Source organism: Dermacentor silvarum, chromosome 2 (assembly GCF_013339745.2).
Source record: "Dermacentor silvarum isolate Dsil-2018 chromosome 2, BIME_Dsil_1.4, whole genome shotgun sequence".
NCBI lineage: Eukaryota > Metazoa > Arthropoda > Arachnida > Ixodida > Ixodidae > Dermacentor > Dermacentor silvarum.
This window is the reverse complement of record NC_051155.1, coordinates 64474752-64492110: the sequence shown is the minus strand read 5'-3', so window position 1 is coordinate 64492110 and position 17359 is coordinate 64474752. Positions and strand designations below refer to the sequence as shown.

Genomic DNA, 17359 nt, shown 5'->3' with positions numbered 1-17359 from the left:
GGCTGCGCTCTGTTTTTCCACTGCTCCATGTCGCCGAAGAGCAGCGCCGTGACCCGTCCTTGCTTATCATCATTGAGCGCCTGGAATCGTTACTTGCCGACAGTTCCCTTCGCTTATTCATTCTTCAATATGGCGTACTCTACCGTCACAAAGTTTACCCCGACAGCCCTGGATTACTCCTTGTGACCCCTAAACACCTTCGCTCGGCTGTTCTCCACGAACTTCACGACCTCCCCACTGCCGGCCACCTCGGTGTGTCACGTACCTACGACCAGATCCGCCGACGCTTCTTTTGGCCAGGGCTTGCTCGCTCCGTTCGAAGATACGTAGCAACGTGTGAGAAATGCCAGCGACGCAAGACAGCATCGACGCTCCCTGCCGGGTTTCTTCAACCACTCGACATTCCCGCGGAGCCATTCTTTCAGGTTGGTTTGGACTTACTTGGCCCTTTTCCTCGATCTACCACTGGGAACAGGTGGATCGCTGGGCCACAGATTACGCCACGCGCTACGCCATCACCCGAGCGCTTCCTACAAGCTACGCAATAGATGTCGCCGATTTTCTTCTACGCGACGTGATATTATTACATGGAGCTCCGCGACAACTACTCACAGACCGTGGCCGGACATTCCTATCAATAGTTATCGCAGAGATCCTGCAGTCCTGTGCTACGAGGTACAGGCTATCCACGTCATACCATCCGCAAACAAATGGCCTTACGGAGCGTCTCAATCGCACTCTCACAGACATGCTCACGAAGTATGTCTCTTCAGACCACACTGACTGGGACCTCGCTCTACCGTTTGTTACGTTTGCTTATAATACCTCGCGCCACGACACAGCCGGTTATTCCCCATTTTGTCTTCTGTTCGGCCGAGAACCAGCACTGGCCCTCAACACAACCCTCCCTGTCTACGCGGCACCGACCAGTGAATATGCACTTGACGCCGTCACCCGCGCTGCCCATGCAAGGGAAATTGAACCTGACCGCCTTCTGAACTCCCAAGAGAGTCAAAGGCGTTTGTGCGACCGGCGAAACGGAGATGTGCACTTCCCTCCTGGTTCTTTGGTGCTTCTATAGTCTCCGACACGTCAGGTCAGCCTGACAGAAAAACTTCTGTCTCGCTACACAGGCCCATACCAAGTGCTTCGCGCCGTGACTCCTCCCACCTACGAGATCGCCCCTGACGCCCCATCCGCTTCCCAGTCCAGTGATTTCGTGCACGTTAAACGACTGAAGCACTCTCACCCTCCCAGTGATGACATTTAGACGCCCCGCGACGTCGCTTCTGCCGCCGGGGGATTATGCTACACGCGTGTTGTATTTGGCTGTATGAACGAGCCGCGCGGGCGCCATCACTCGAGAAAAGAGGAGGAAGAGCGAACTGGGCTGGCGCTGTGAATTAAACCGGTCAGCGCTGCAACCGCTGTTGTAAATATAATCTGTAAATAGTTGCTCGTATAATTGACTCGTCCTTCGCGTAACAATATCTTCTTCTCCTATGAAACTTGGTCTTTATATTGAACGTCACTGCGACGACGACGGCGGAAATTCGCCTGCAATGTCTGTATAACTGCTGTGGCAATAACAGGATTTGCATGTAAAATTAGTTACTTGATCACCGTGCACAGGCAGCCGCTATAGGCCTCGTTTGTTCGTATGATGGCGTTACCAATGATGATGATGATGATGATTTATTGCCATCTCCTTTGAAACATGGCGACGACAAATAGTCACCTAGCCTGCTTGATTTAATCAAATGTACTGTACATAGATACCGCTCCTTGTCGCCGCGCGCCACCTGTCAGCCGAGTGATGCACACTGCGCATGTTCAGCGTGTCACATGCGCGATAACGGCAGCTGCTACCGGCAGTTCGGGCTTTATTGGGAATATATAACGTCAGTACGATTCTTTCGCACAGCGTTATCGCATTACTGTCGCCGTGCCAACTTTATGTGTGCTAGCTTATTCGCACAGCGTACGTGTACTAAAATGCGCTGCGCTGACTATAGCCAACAGACAAAGGGCCAAAGCTGGCAGTGGCTCTTTAGGCACCACTAATATTGTCCTGCCACGCTTAAATATCCTGGTAAATGCTTCACATAGAGCACATTTTTTTCGTGTGGGTGGGTGACTTGTACGCTGATGATAAATGTTGCGTTTTATCTCTCCCACATATTTTTTTTCGAAACTACACGAGATACGCCAGTGTTCAGGCTAGGCGATTAGTCGATGAAGATTTGTGTACATTATTTGATATTGCTATATTTGAAAACGTTAGTAGACGTCACTCAAGGAAAATTAATCAAATGCATCAAGGTATCTTTTTTTATGTAATTGCGTTGTTTCCGTTTTATTGCAAAAGTGCATCGCGTACAATAAACATGTCCGTTTTCTGACAGCGTGATGAGATAATGATTAATACAGCCTAAAACAGGCACACAAAAGGGTAGGTCCTTTTTCTTTTCGTTACCATCAACTTCTTCGCAGTGACAATAGTCTGCAATGGGATGCGCTAAATGTAACAGGCGCCGTGTTAATTTCTGAAAGCGTTGACGCTGTCTAGGAAAACTGCGACAAAAATGGAGGTTACAAAACCCCTCAGAAAGATTCGACGGGAATTGATCGACGAATTGACGTCAGTATCGTAAAATAATCAATGAATTTTAGAGAGGCTTACATGACTGGCCATTGACGATGTGTGAGCCGGACAGCTCTTAGGCCTGATTCACACAGCCGTCAAACGTTCCGTCGCGTCACCGTCACGTCGAAAAAAAAAAAAAGACGCACAGCAGGTGCGACGGAGCAGTGTACGAATAGGCGACGGTGGTGGTGCGCCGACAGCAGCATAGTTGTGTACGGTGTGTCAGCCCTACAGACACTCTCATCAGCTCTGCACCGCAGCCAACGTGAGCAATTGGTAGCAGAGATACGATTACGCTACCATCAAGCGGTGGACAGAGGCCACGACATTGTATTTTTGTGGCTATATAGCTGGGCACCGCAACATCACTGGCAATGAATGTGTCGACAAAGCTGCCCGTGAGGCACATGAAGAATTTGAAAGAATCTCAATACCATTCTCAAGAACGGATGCAGCGCGGCGCCTCAGCAGTCTTGCCCATATTGTAACTCCAAGAAAATGGAATACACCAGAGTTTACCAACGGGTGCCTATATGCCATGCATCCACAGAAGCAATTACAACTTTTACCGGGTTTAAACCGACGAGAAGAAACATTACTGTGCCGCCGGCGAATAGGAGTTTCTTTTACAAATTCCTATTCATTTCTAATTGGAATGGCGGACAGTGCCAACTGCACCACATGCGGTGTTGAGGGAACCACCAGACATCTCTTATGTGACTGCCCCAGATACGAACATGAGACGAGTGCCCTTCGGACTGCTTTGGGGCACTTAGACGACAGGCCTTTTACGGAGAAGATCTCGGGCCCGTGGCCTCGTGCGTCTACTATGTGCAGGGTTACAAACGCGCTGCTGCGCTTTTTAAGGTGCACTGGCCCGTATGACAGCCTGTGACGAAACTCAGCGATGAACGCTTGACTGTGTAAATGTGTAGGGTGTGAACTTCTCTCTTCCTTCTCCTCTTTCAACCCCTTTTCCCCCTTCCCCAGTTCAGGGTAGCCTACCGGGCTTAACCTGGTTAACCTCCCTGCCTTTCCCTTATGACTTTTCTCTCTCTCTCTCTCTCACTGACCGGTCTCATGTTCGCTTAAACCTCGGGAAATATATTCTGCATCATGCATTGAATCTCGTAAACAATTTTATGTTGGTGCAACGATTGTATAAAGTAAGAAGAAATTGTTTAATATTACATTACCAACACAATATCGATATCATTGTGTTGATATGGCTGTATTGAGCGACGGCTTCTTAATTTCTGATTGGTCAATTTTTTAGGGGTGGGGCTCCATTACCCTGCTGGGGACAGCAACGTAGATGACGGCTTTACGTCACCGGCAACCCGTTTCTAATGAGAAAACGGCTCCAAAACCCTCTCTCCTGACGAAAATCGGTGCCGTGACGATGACACGACGGAACGTTTGACGTCTGTGTGAATGAGGGCTTATGCAGCGCTATAGCGCACACAATATTGCCGCGACAATGGAAGAACTTCTCCCTTTGGTAGCGTTAAAGAGGTTTCAGTGTGTTCTTTGAGACATACTTAGCCGAGCAACAGCACAGCTGAGTGTATTTCTTGGTCGCGCACTGATAGTTTAGCTTTCATGCGCCAAACTAAACACTGCGCGACTGCGCGCCGTAAACATACGGCTTTCGCAGCCGCTTGCCATAGATGGCGGCACATGTCGGACTTGAAACAGCAGAGAGTTCTGTTGAATACAAATTGAGGGAGAGGAGGCTGCACGTGGCTCGAATTTTTATCTTCTTTTTGGAGTAACTCTGTAAGAATGAGATATGGGTACAATGTATTTAGAGTCTAGATTGCCATCTAATCTGTTCAGACCCTTCTGCATACATTCTGGACGAAGCCAGTGGATCTGACCCTGCATTCGCGCGGCATACATCCTTGGGCAGCAGTTGACCGTTAACAGATGGTTTCATACAACCTTACCAGAGCGAAGTCTGATAATGAAGTCGTTCAACCGCTATTGGAATGAAGACGTGAGACCACTTCGATGCAAGGCTTCTGATTATCAACTGTCGACTGTAGTTCTAGACTTCCGATTAGATTTTCCTGCATTGCGAGATTTTGTCTTTTCCATTCGTTCACATTCCATTTTCGCCCCGGTTGGTGTTATTTTCTTTTTTTTGTACTATGTGTCAACATATCCTAATTCGAAAAAAAATCATTGGCCCTTCCACTACAGGAAGATGGATGCTATGGGAAGCTTGTCCCATCGTATACCTAACCATCCCCTTTGCAATCAACATTATGTTTACTGTAGTGTGCTTCGTGATTCACGAGATGTGCATTGTGTGGATACTGGTGACATCAATGAAGACAAGTTGGCAGTGAAACACATGTTTATTGAACATCGGAAACTTCACCGGTCAACTTTGTGAAAATGAGTACAGTAACCTTGTGATCGCAGCAGTATACTGCAAGCGGTTCGGTCATCTCGATGTCACACATGTCGTTTGCAAATGTCATATCTACACACGTACTTGTTATAGTAGTGATTACGTTCACAATGAATGGCTCATACCCCCGTAAACGCTGCCTTCCCATTACGACGACAGAAGAGAAATTAAACATCTACGCTGGAATGTTATGAGCGGCAATGGAGCCAGCTGTGGAAGAAGACGACGACGCTCGAACCATTGCTGATGATGATAGCCTCTGCGTTACATTGCCGACGCAGTTTAGCGTGTACAAGCTTCGCTTGAAAAAGAACGTTTGATGGCTACGAACGCCGAAGTTCTACAAAAGGTTACGCATGATCTCACTTTGTGTACTTTTTTACGAACATTCATTATACGGTGTTAAGGGGGCCCTGAACTACTTTTTACGAAGTGGATAAATAGAGTTTAAGTGAAAATAGGCTGTTTCAGAATAACTTTGCCGCAAAAAGTACTTCAATGCGTTGAGCAGAAGCGGAGTTATTGGCAGTCAAACACGGCCTCCACTGTGCTCCCCTCCTCCTTCAATGCCTTGCACTGAGAAGGCTACGGCGGAGTGGGGCGGGGCCACAACGCTCCGCCTCGGAAACGTCAACGTGGCACGCAGTTCAAATTTCATTTTGGGCTTCCGATTTTGGTGCCTACGTAGCGCTAACGTAAGCCAAACGCGGTGGCCCTCAGCGAGCCTCAGCGCGCTTAGCCACAGGACTCGTGGCGGCACCTCGTGGCAGCCGCGGTGTAGCCGACCGCCGCGACCAATAGCAGCCGTGTATTGGAGTGTGCTTTATTTATTACGAAATAAAGCACACAGAAAAGAGCGAGGATCATGGAGTCCTTCGAAACGAGAGCGTTTCAGAGAAAGGTGACTTCGCGTTCCGCTTGCGGGCTCCACGGGCCGCGTACGACAGCAGAACTTGGCTGAGATGTTCACAACAGCGTATGCTACCTGCGGACTATGTTATTTCACCAAGCGCAAGGGGTGGTTGAGGGCCCCTTTAAGGTGCGGCCTATGTTTTGGCACGTTAAAACCCCATAATTTAAATTTTAGGTGCTGCTCATGACAGTGAATGCGCAGACGAGCAGAGATTGCAGGAAAGACAGTGAAAGCAAGGACGTGATAACCACCATTCCTCCCTCCTTCGATGGTGCGGTGCAATATATGACGTCAGATACAGCGTAACGGGCTTTGTATTATTTTGAAGGTGTTGTGTGTATGCGCGGAAGTGTTTATAATCGCTTTGGTCTGGCTGCTCTGCGTAGATTTTGTTGCGAACCATGTCTTGAAGTTTGCACGTGTCACGCGTGGTAGACCCAACTTTTCAGTCATTCCCATGACAACGAAATAAATCCACCGTTCACTTCTAGCGGCAGTTATCTCGACTTTGCAGACGGCGTCAGCGAAACGAACATACCCCGTGTCCGTCAGTGCAGCGATTGTGGCCAGAACGTAGTAATGGCAGAACAGGGAAGGCACGCAAATCTGCTCAGAATCGTCGGCCACGACGTCGTCGGCGTCAACTGGAGACCGACGCGGCTCGCCGAGGACGTGCCGCAATCTCGTATTTGCGGCCTGTGCGGCGTCCTTCCAAAGAGCACGGTCGTGCTTCCGTGTTCGCACTTTCTGTGTGAGCTGTGCCTCAGAGCCAGCGTCCAAGATGGCGGCTGCCTGTGCCCTTTGGATCGTGAGCCCTTCGACGAAGAAGAATGCGAGAGGATCCGCTTGCCAGCGAGGAAGGCGAACAGCTTGAAGGTGAGTGAATGCTCATCAAGTGTTACAGATTAATTCTAAGTGAGAATGAAACTATACACGTTTTACCCCGCGCTTTCGCGAGTGCCGCTATGTTTGATCAGTTTGTGACGCTTTTTTTGCTTGCATCCATAAAATCATAGAATTAACGTCCCAAAGTAAGAGCCGGATTACTCGGGATTCTCCGTAACACAAAGAGATTCCATAACTGGAATCTAACATAACATATTATTCTTTTCCACTTGGGGGTTCTTTAACGTCGACCTAATAAAAGTACATGAACGTTTTTGCATTCCATCATCATTGGAACGCTGCCATTCCGAATGGCATTCGAACCGCAGCTGGGGCACCGCGGCGGACCCTGCGACAAGAAGTGGAGTGCGCGAGCGATCTCGTTTTTATAGAGCAAAATAGTAGGCCTCTTCGATTATCGCTACCTGACAGTCCTGGATTACCTGAGGTGGTGTTTTCAGCCAATGAGTGCAGCGGATCCAGCTTTCGGGCAGTCCTGGACATAACATAACCTAGCTATCATCACTCAACACTATCTTAAGTGCCGCTGACGCTGTTCTTGATATACGGCTTCAACGTTAGGCCATACATGTGTTGTAAATAGTTTATTTCGTGTTTCGTTTTCAGGCTCACTGCTGGAACGAAGCGCAAGGTTGCGAGTTCACAGACACCATGGAATCTTTGCTGCATCACTACGAGAAAGACTGCATATTCCACGCGGTAGAATGTCAGCGCTGCGAAGAAAAAATCCTACAGCAAAACCTGCCGGCACATTACCTCGCCGGTTGCGCCGTCCCCGCTGGCACACAACAGCCGACATCGCACGGCGGTCATTTGACAGTTGACGAGCTGAATGCAGCACTAGCCGAGTTGAAAGTACATATCAGTGAATCGTGGGCCGAGCTACAATATCGGAGTCGAGTAAACGAACTGTTCCAACAGTCCAGAAGCCAAGGCCTGCAGTTGGTTGAAATGACCCGGACGCTCGAAGTCTGCGAGCGTGATTTAAAAAGCGTGATGCAGCAAGTGTCGGAGAGCCTAACTTCGGTGGTTAGTCGAGACCACAACGAGCTCGCGGAAAAACTCGAGAGTCACACCGAGCAGTTGCTCCGGAAGGTTAAAGACTGCGAGGACGGCTTGAAAGGCGAGATGGAAAGAATTGCGAACAGTGTCGCTGAGAAGGTTCACAGAGAGTTCGAATCTCGGCAGCACCCAATAGCTCATCGTTCAAGGCGAGATTCGGCGCCGGAAGTTCGTCGAGGAGGCGCATTTCAAGGCGCAAGTGGATCAGGAACTTCGTTGCCGTCGTGTAAGGAACAAGCTATAATCCTTCGAAAGTTGGAGGTTTTCGCGAGCGTTTCGCTGACTGCCCTAGAACACTTGCGCCAATGCGCTCCGTCCTACGCGCGGCGCCCGGCAGCTTACTGCGAGCGACTTCCAAACTTCTTGCACTTTTTCCCGGACGAAACTCTGGCGACGTCACGAAGAGACGGCATCGAAGAGAACAGGTTTGTGACGTATCGCTTGACCATCAAGAACGCCGACCAGCTGTTCACCTACCGGGACCGACCGTCGGCTCAAGTGTTACGCTGGCACCGGACCGACGCGTGCTTGTCATTCGCGGTCCGTGCGATGTCCACCTCCGACGCTCTGCTTGTGGCGGTGTCTTGCACTGGCTTTCTGCGTGCGTCACGCTTGCTATCACCTGTCACGAGTGTGACAATGCTGCACGAAGACCCCGAGAAAAACTGCGTGCTGGAAAAATACTTCGCCGAACAGAACAGCAACTCAGATCGCTTGTTCAAAACTGGAGTCACGCAAACCCGGGACACTGGCTTCATTCGCGACGGTGAACTGAAGTTTGACGTAGTCGTCGTCGACGAATAGGTTGCGCGTTTTACTGGAGCTTTAAGTGTTTTTTGGTATAAGTTCGACTACCGTGGCGCCAGGTGCGCTTTGCTATTTACTCGCACAATATATACATGGGCGCACGCGCGCGATGCCACTGCCCAGCTGCGTTGCTACGAGTGCGCGCCATAGCTACATTCACGGTGAAGGCTTCCTCAGCCTGGTGCATGTCTTTTCAAGTGAAATCTACCGATGGCTCAAGGAGTGGTCACGAGACGTGCCAATGCTGTCTAGAACGCTTTTAAAAATATTCTTTTGCGTGCACGCTTTATATTGCAGTTGCATCTTTTAATACACCAGGTGACATGCCATGTAGCAGTTGCATATGTAGTTGTACATAGATAGACAAGGTTTGAGCAAGAAAAAGGTTAACGAGATGTATACAAAAATGCAAGAAATAAGACATGTACAGCATACCTGACTAAATCAAGCCAGATAAGTGACTGTCACCGTCTTGTTTCGAAGGGAAAGACATTAAATCATCATCATCATTAGCATCATCTCGTGCCATTTGTCGCGCGATGTGACATGCGCGCCGCGTAACGTCGATACGTGCGAACATTGCATTGCAGTTGCGCTATATTCCACCAGGTGCCCCGAAGCAGAATGGCTGGCTAAAGTCCCCATATAAGAAAAGTACCGCCATCCTTTGATAAACGCCGCTTCTCTCTCTCCTGTACCTCCGATTGGACGATGATAGCGCGCGCTTTTCACTTCTTTATATTTTCTTTTTTTTCCGCCTCAGAGCCATGTTGAAAGTCCTCTGCGCAGCCGCAGTCGCCGGCGGCGGCGGCGGCGCGCGCCCGGCCTGCAAGCTTCAACGTGGACTTTCTAGGTGCGCCACCGTCGACTTGGCTTTCGCAAGCAAAAAGTAAAGAAAAAGCAAGCGATTTAGGAGAGGAGGTGGCGGAGGAAAGAGTAGATGGCGGTACTTTTCTTATATAGGGACTTTATGGCTGGCTCCTTCTCGCTCGTGCTGCTGGAGCCAATAGCAACAGCCGAAGTGGACAGTACACTAGGAGGACTCTTACAGAATGCCCCTCCTGTTGCATATACCAGTTACATGGGGCATGTAGCTGGACCTGGTTAACCCAAGTAAGCTAGGTGACGATTTGTCACCGCCCCGTTTCGAGAGGGATGCCAATAAACCATCGTCATCATCATCAACAGCATCGCATCATGCCACGGGTCAAGGGATGTGACATGTGCGCCACGCAGTCTGGATTGTTTGCTCTCCGGTACACGTTATGGCGTTTCCTCGCAAGGTACGAACCTCTGCTGAAGAAGCGAATCGTGGAGCTGCGCGTGCGGCTGCAACCCGGCAACGTAGGGCTCAGTAGACTGACGTGAAGAGCCCGCCGTGTTGCGCCGAAAGCCACCGCTCGCCGTTGACGCTGGGCGGACAAATCGTTCTCGTGAGAACGACGATAAGACCTTGTAGTGCTTGGTGCAGAAAATTAAGTACCTGGGCAGCCGCTTCTCCAGCTTACGCTGTGACTGTGCTGCGCAGGCCTCTGACTTTTTTGCACTGTAAGACATGTCGCAACTAGAAGTCGTCACGCAAAATCCGCAAATCAATGTAAGCACTTGGTAAAACATGCCATCACAAGCCAAATGTGCCGTGATTTCACATCACGGAGGTGCAGGTGACGCGAGACGCCTGGTTAATCTGTTGAAAGCTTTGAAAGTGATGTGTTTATTTCTGTGTTGAGAGTTAGCATAATTTTGTATATCTTGCACGCTTTGTGTTACTTTTTGTACGTTTAATAAATAAAATGTTGACTTTCCTTGTGTCAGGAGCCTGCTTACATTTTGTTGGCAATGGTTTTAGTGACATGTGCTGTATGTCTCGATCTTTCTAACCTCATTTGCAGCTGAACTTGTTGCCCAAGAAATTAGTTTTATTGCGATAGCAATTATATGGACACTCCAAAGCAGATTTCTGCCGTCGCCGTCGCCGTGAGGTTCCGTATGACGTCAATGGAGATGAAATCGTCGCCGCGCGCTGCCGAACGCTGTATGTGCGAGTGGAAGGGCGCGAGGGACGCGCGCTTTCACGGGGAGTGAACGCACGGCGGAGAACAAACGCGCGTTCTGTGCCGTGCTCCCTTAAGGGCTGCAGAAGTAGGCGTCTCTTTCCTCCTTTACCATCATCATATATGTAGAGCAAAGGCACCTTCTTCTGACGCACGAAAGGCCGTGGGGGGGAGGGAAGGAAGGCGACGTTTAGCTGCGGCACCAAGTGCCTATTTATATCAGAGGCTCCGGCAACAGTCGCCAACGCCGCACGCATTTTGTGCGAACGCGGGCAAAACGCCGACGGCGTCGACAACAGTTCTGCGTGTTGCCGGTGCTGCTGCATGCCCAAGTTTATACAGCTGATAAAGCTACTATCATTAATCCGTATAGCTCTCTACAAGTTTGCTATCGCAATTGATGCTTCGCCTTTCAGGTGAAACTGCGACAACTTTTTTTTTAACTTCTGAAACTCGATTGCTGATTCTTTATTAATTTGAGTTCAACTGCAGAAAGTGCTGAACGCGCATTTGCGTCATAATCAATGCACCGGAGATACATGTTAGCGAAAACAGCTTTATTGCCAGAATGCTCCTATTTCCTTTAATAATTCCCATCATTTACTTGAGCAATTTATTGCTTTCAACAAAATAACAACCCAAATAAATATTTAAATACAGGAATAGGAACAACAAAAAGAACATCACACCGAGAGCAACCCCAAAAAAGGCTCTCCACGTACTTCCAGCTGCAACCCATTGATTCATGTAATTTTGAACAGCTCTCTCTATCCACACGCCAATACGGATTTTTTTTTTCGGAAATCCCCCCTTTTTGTTCCGCAGACCTGACCAACGGAGTGCAGGTTTAACAAGTGATAATACAGAACAAAACAGACGTTCGCGCTCAACACTGCGTCCTATTAATAATAATCTTTATTTGCACCTGAAGAAAAGAGAGAGAAAAGGAAGAGGGGGGGATAGAGGACTAAAGAGAAAGAGGGGGATCGCCCTGGGTGGTGTGCTAGGCGTGGCAGATGGGTACAGACCCGTACGCGTAGGGCCTGCCAGCCATCTACGCTGTCACGCTGATCCATTGATTTTTCGCATATTTATTCTTCTTTCTGGGGTTTCACGTGCCAAAACCAGTTCTGATTATGAGGCACGCCGTAGTGGAGGACTCCGGATTAATTTTGACCACCAGGGGTTCTTTAACGCGCACTACAACGCAAACACACGGGCGTTCTTGCATTTTTCCTCCATCGAAATGCGGTCGCCGCAGCCGGGATTCGATCTCGTGCACAGCAGCGCCACGCCTTAGCTGACTGAGCCACCGCGGCGGGTTTTTTCGTATATTTGACACAACAATCTTACTTCGCTGAACTAAACCCAAAAACGGGACAAACAATTTTATCAGCCTCAAGTGATTTGCTGCTTTTGTTTATCTGTCATTTTAAAGGGACACTGAAGAGAAACGCAACATCCTTTCACAGTGACAACGTACTCTTTAAAAAATTCCGTTAACTTCGTATTAAATGTTTGTTATTAGGATAAAAAATTAATCTCGAAGTATAATTTTGCAAACTTCGCGCCTAACCCCAGCGCCTGTACGTCAGTGTGGCGGCACCGGAGTTCCAATTATTTCCTCGCACTTTGGCCGCTTCTTGGCTGTAGAAATTTTGAAAATATGCTCCGGTCAGTTTTTGGCTCCGTTAAGATGAAACGTTGTTCACCTTTACGCATACAAATGCCAGCTAGACCTGCTCGGCTGCAGCAAAAACTGATCACGTCACTGACAGCTGGTGCGAGATTCTGAAGACGCTGTCGTGACCGGTCCTTTGTTTATGGGTATTTTATGGCTTAACATGCATCTTCTCACAGTTTGATCGCCGCCTTTTCTGTATGCTGTACGAGATTTCACTAACACAGCCCGACTTATTTTTCGTTTAGAGTACCTTTATTGAACAGCCACGTGATCAAAGTGAACCCCAGGAACTCCTCCATACCTTACTACTGCTTCTGTCAAACACCGACATATGTGCTTCATTAAGTTAAAACTTATCGTGGGAAAGTGCTCCTCGAAGCTGTCGGAAATTTCGGGTATAGTCTGGACGTAGTACGATGCTGTCTAAGGAACGCTCAGCGCGAGAATTTTTTCTTTCAAATTGCTTAATGAATAGGGGAGCCAGGGAAAATTTAATTGTCACGATCCGATGCTGCCAGGAGGCGAGCTTCCCTGCCTGAAAAGATACTCTCCCTTTGCCTCAGGTGCCTTGGGTGAGACATTCCTTCCCAGGAATCAAGCCGTGAGCGAGAGAAAGAGAGAAAGGGAAAGACAAGGTGGTTAGGCAGTGTGGAAAGGAGCCGAGGGATCGCGTAACGTCTAAGTCATGAGCTTCACTCCCCTCCCCCTGCTCTCTCCCCCCCCCCCCCCATCCGCCCCACGCCTGTTCTTTTTCTTTGCTTCCTTTTTTTTGGTGGGCGATACGCTTGGCGACGTTTTCGCGGGTTTTCGAGTTTTCGTGTTATTATCGTTGCCGACGCTTTGCGGCGTTAAGAACAAACTATTTGAAGGAGTACAACATACCGGAGTGTCACTCAATAAAGGGCACGACTGGCGTAAGAGGCCATGTAGTACGAAAAAAGGCACGAGACGACCGCCGGACAGGGCAGGCATTGTCCTACCCCGTCTTGTGATCTTCTCATCACTGTTTTCCGCTTCCTTGCGCTTTTGGGTCAACCATGCACTTCTACAAAATCGCTCAGATATCTGTTCTTGTAAATGTACAAATGCGCATTAGAGAAGGGCACGATTGAAATTATATACCATTCTGACGCCAAAAAACTACTAACAGACATTAAAGGGCGCACGAGTGTACGTAGCAGAGGACGGTGGAAGTGCGCATTTTTATATTCGTGGTGAAGGAAAACAAAACTCGCGTACATGGAGTTTTCGTTTTTTAATATTACTCTAAACTAAAACCAATTGCCACGCGACTGGCCACTCGAGGCACTTTGCATGTGTTCGCGGGCATCTTTCACGCTCGGAGGATAACTTTTGTGTAGCACGTATTTAGCAACGGAAAGCTGTATTGGGAGTTCCTCATGTTGTTCAACAATTTTCTCATTGACACTTTTTATCTAATGATAATGAGAAGTCAAATAACTATTGAGACTAATTATCTAATTACGCGAAATGCAAAATTTATTTAAGTGTCTACAAGCGACGGCAAACAACATTACCTTGGGTCTGTCCAGCTACGTAGCACTTGTATATTTTTAATGTTTGGCCCAAGTTAAGTGAAACAAAATGAATAAAATTATTCATTGGGTTGGAGTGCATACGGCAGGCATTGCCAAACCCTGACGAGGAGCTTACCACTGTCGTTGAAGAGGAAAGGGTACAGTCATTACATTCTACCGTTGCTAACATATGAGGCAGATACTTGGAGGTTAACTAAGAAGCTCGAGAACAAGTTAAGGAACACACAAAAAGGGCGATGGAACGAAAAATATTACGCCTAACGTTAAGAGACGGGAAAAGAGTGGTGTGGATCTGAGAGCAAACGGGGATAGTCGATATTCTAGTTGACATTAAGAGAAAAAAATGGAGCTGGGCAAGCCATGTAATGCGTAGCATGAATGGATAATCAGTGGACCATTAGAGTTACAGAATGGATACCAAGAGAAGGGAAGCGCAGTCGAGAACAGCAGAAAACTAGGTGGGCTGATGAAGTTAGGAAATTTGCAGGCGCAAGTTGGAATCAGGTAGCGCAAGGCGAATTGGAGATCGCAGGCAGAGGCCTTCGTTCTCCAGTGGACATAAATAGAGGCTGATGATGATGATGATGATGATGACGACGACGATGATGAAGTGAAACACCCTGTAGTTTCTTTACACCGACGTCATCATGGTCGCCATCTCAGGATACTAGAGAAGCTGCACCAACATGAAATGTGACAGAATGACACGCGCGTCTTTCGCCGAGCGACAAATCGATAACTGTGATAATACGGCGAAAAATGGTCCCCGTGAAAAAAGCGTAACAATTTGCGCGTAATGGTAGATGTGCTGCAGTGACGTCATCGTGGCCGTCGTGCTGAGACAACTACACCTAGCTTACACAGGCCTACGCACTCCGCTCTATGACGTCATGCTACCTGGCCGGAAATTTCCATTGCTAAGGATGGCGTGACGAAAGCGGTGACGTCAAAATCACTGTTGCTTACGCGGGAGCATCCCCATTAGATTCTATGACAGTCGGGCCAGGTATCATGACGTCATGGATCGCAGTGTGTAGGCCTTGTGCTATCTAGGTGTTGTTGGCTGAGAAGCTGCGTGCGTGACGTCACGCGAAAACAAGATGTATTTGCCCTTGCTGCTACGCAAGCCGCGGTATACCAGACTACTAAGTAGCCGCAGGGTTCGCAGGCTCAATCACCAGCTACTCGCCATTGTGCTATAGTGCGAGTTCAAGATAAGTGCCCGAAGACACGTCACTATGTCGGATCCCGAGCGATGACGTGTGCACCGTTTTCGCTACCACGTCGTTGCCGCAGCGAGCTGGTGACCGACGGGATTTGTCGAGGATGCGACGAATGCATGTATAGATAGTTTATGTTGACGTCATCGTGGCCGATATATTGGGGTACTAGCTAGCCGAGAAGCAGCATGAACACAGAAAGTCACGCTTTTGCACGACAGGCAAAGCATCGATCGCTATAGCAAATTCGCAGACAGCTCTACGAAGGAAGGATAGTAGCGTTATCAGCCTTATAAACAGCATTAGCTTACTAAGTAAATTAACAAGCATGGTGTCACGCGCGCACAAGCAAACATGACCACATCTCACTCGATGACCGTACACACCTGCTGTCAGAACGCTGGATTTAGAAAGCGTGGTAGCAGCAGCCAGCGAATTCTCCTGCTGCCTCTCACTTCAGCGCCTCCTAAGCAGCGAGAACACAGCGCACACGAAGCTATCAGCACTCGGCGGACTCTGTCCCCTCGCAGTTAGCTTTCAAGATAAGGCCCGCGCGGCCACGCGCGCCCGCGACAGACGCCGCCGCCGCTGGAGTAGAAGGTTGGGGGCGAGGGGGGCTCCCTCCCCTGCGCCCGACGCAAGACGGTGCGCTTCCCTACCCCCCTTCCTTCCTTGCGCGCGTGACATTGTACCACTATCGTCGGCTCACCATTGCACGTTTTTACAGGATAAGGCGCGCGGCAACGATGTTATCGCCCTTGAACTTCATACGGAACATCACAGCGACGACGACAGCAGAAATGCTCCTGGAGTGTCATATAATTGCTATCGGAATAAAACGTGACTGCACGACAGCACGAAATCTGTCTTGCGGACAGGGGCAAATCGATAACACTGATGATCCGGTGAAAAACCGTTCCCGTCAAGAGAGAGAGAAAAAAATGTGATTGATCCCTCTTATATAGGAATCGGCATAGAACACGAAAGTGAAACGTGTCTTCACAGAAGTAGTGTAATGTTTATTGCACATTGATATATAATGTCTATTGGTGTTTTGTGGCTAAAGCGCCCTTAGGCGTTGATGCACCCACGCTGACGCCTGGTGGCACGTCTCCTCCATCACGACTACCAACGTCGATGACCATGAGCAACCGTCGTGCATATGGAAGCTGCACTACGCTGCACACGCTAGCACAACGCGAAAGACGAAGCACGTAACTGACACACTAATACAACGCGCAAGACAAAGCACGTAACTGAATCGTCACCGAGTCAAATCAGCGCGTACAGCGCGTCGTAATTGCAGCCTCCGCGATCAACTTCAGAAACATTTCAGAGCTAATTGCGGAGGCCACGCTCCGCTGTGCTGAGTACGGTGAACGCCACCTAGGTGGCGTTGGTAGTGCTTCTTGATGCCAGCGTCCCTTCGAATGCTGGCATCGAGGCGTCGTAGTGCTGAGACCACCGAAGCGTTCACTGTCGGTGCGCGTTAGTGTCATAATGCAGTACTTCTCTTTTCTGCTCGTAGGCGGCGGCACCGCCCCGAGCAAGAGCGCGGGTACACGGAGGAGTGTTAGATATATAAGGCGCGTCTGTGTAGCTCTCTGCAAATGCGTTTGTGGCGCAATGGGTTAAACGCTCGGCGATCTATCGTCGCGGACCGAGAGGTCGTGGGTTCGATTTCCAAATTTTGCATGTTTGTGGAACTTTTTCTTCTGGTTTCTTTCTTTGTATTATGTTCGTGTACATTGTAAGCTGACGTATTTCCGTGACGGAAATACGTCAGTGAAGTCTTGGTGGACCCCGGCATAAAACACTTTCGTGTTAAAAAGGCGCAGTTTCACCTTAAAGGCGAAGCATCAATTGCGTTAGCAAATTTGTTCCTTCTTCTTCTTTCTGGGGTTTTACGTGCCAAAACCAGTTCTGATTATGAGGCACGCCGTAGTGGAGGGCTCCGGATTAATTTTGACCACCTGGGGTTCTTTAACGTGCACTACAACGCAAGCACACGGGCGTTTTTGCATTTCGCCTCCACCGAAATGCGGTCGCCGCGGCCGGGATTCGATCCCGCGATCACGAGCTCAGCAG

The 17359-nt window shown here is 49.0% G+C and overlaps 1 protein-coding gene across 1 annotated transcript; it reads left to right on the top strand.

Annotated features, from left to right (window-relative positions):
• Positions 1-6523: 6523 nt before the first annotated feature.
• LOC125943040 (uncharacterized) lies at positions 6524-9127 on the top strand. The gene is made up of 2 exons (XM_049661374.1): positions 6524-6855; positions 7492-9127. The coding sequence occupies exons 1-2, from the start codon at positions 6559-6561 to the stop codon at positions 8749-8751; spliced, it is 1557 nt and encodes a 518-aa protein (XP_049517331.1). The 5' UTR covers positions 6524-6558; the 3' UTR covers positions 8752-9127.
• Positions 9128-17359: the final 8232 nt, after the last annotated feature.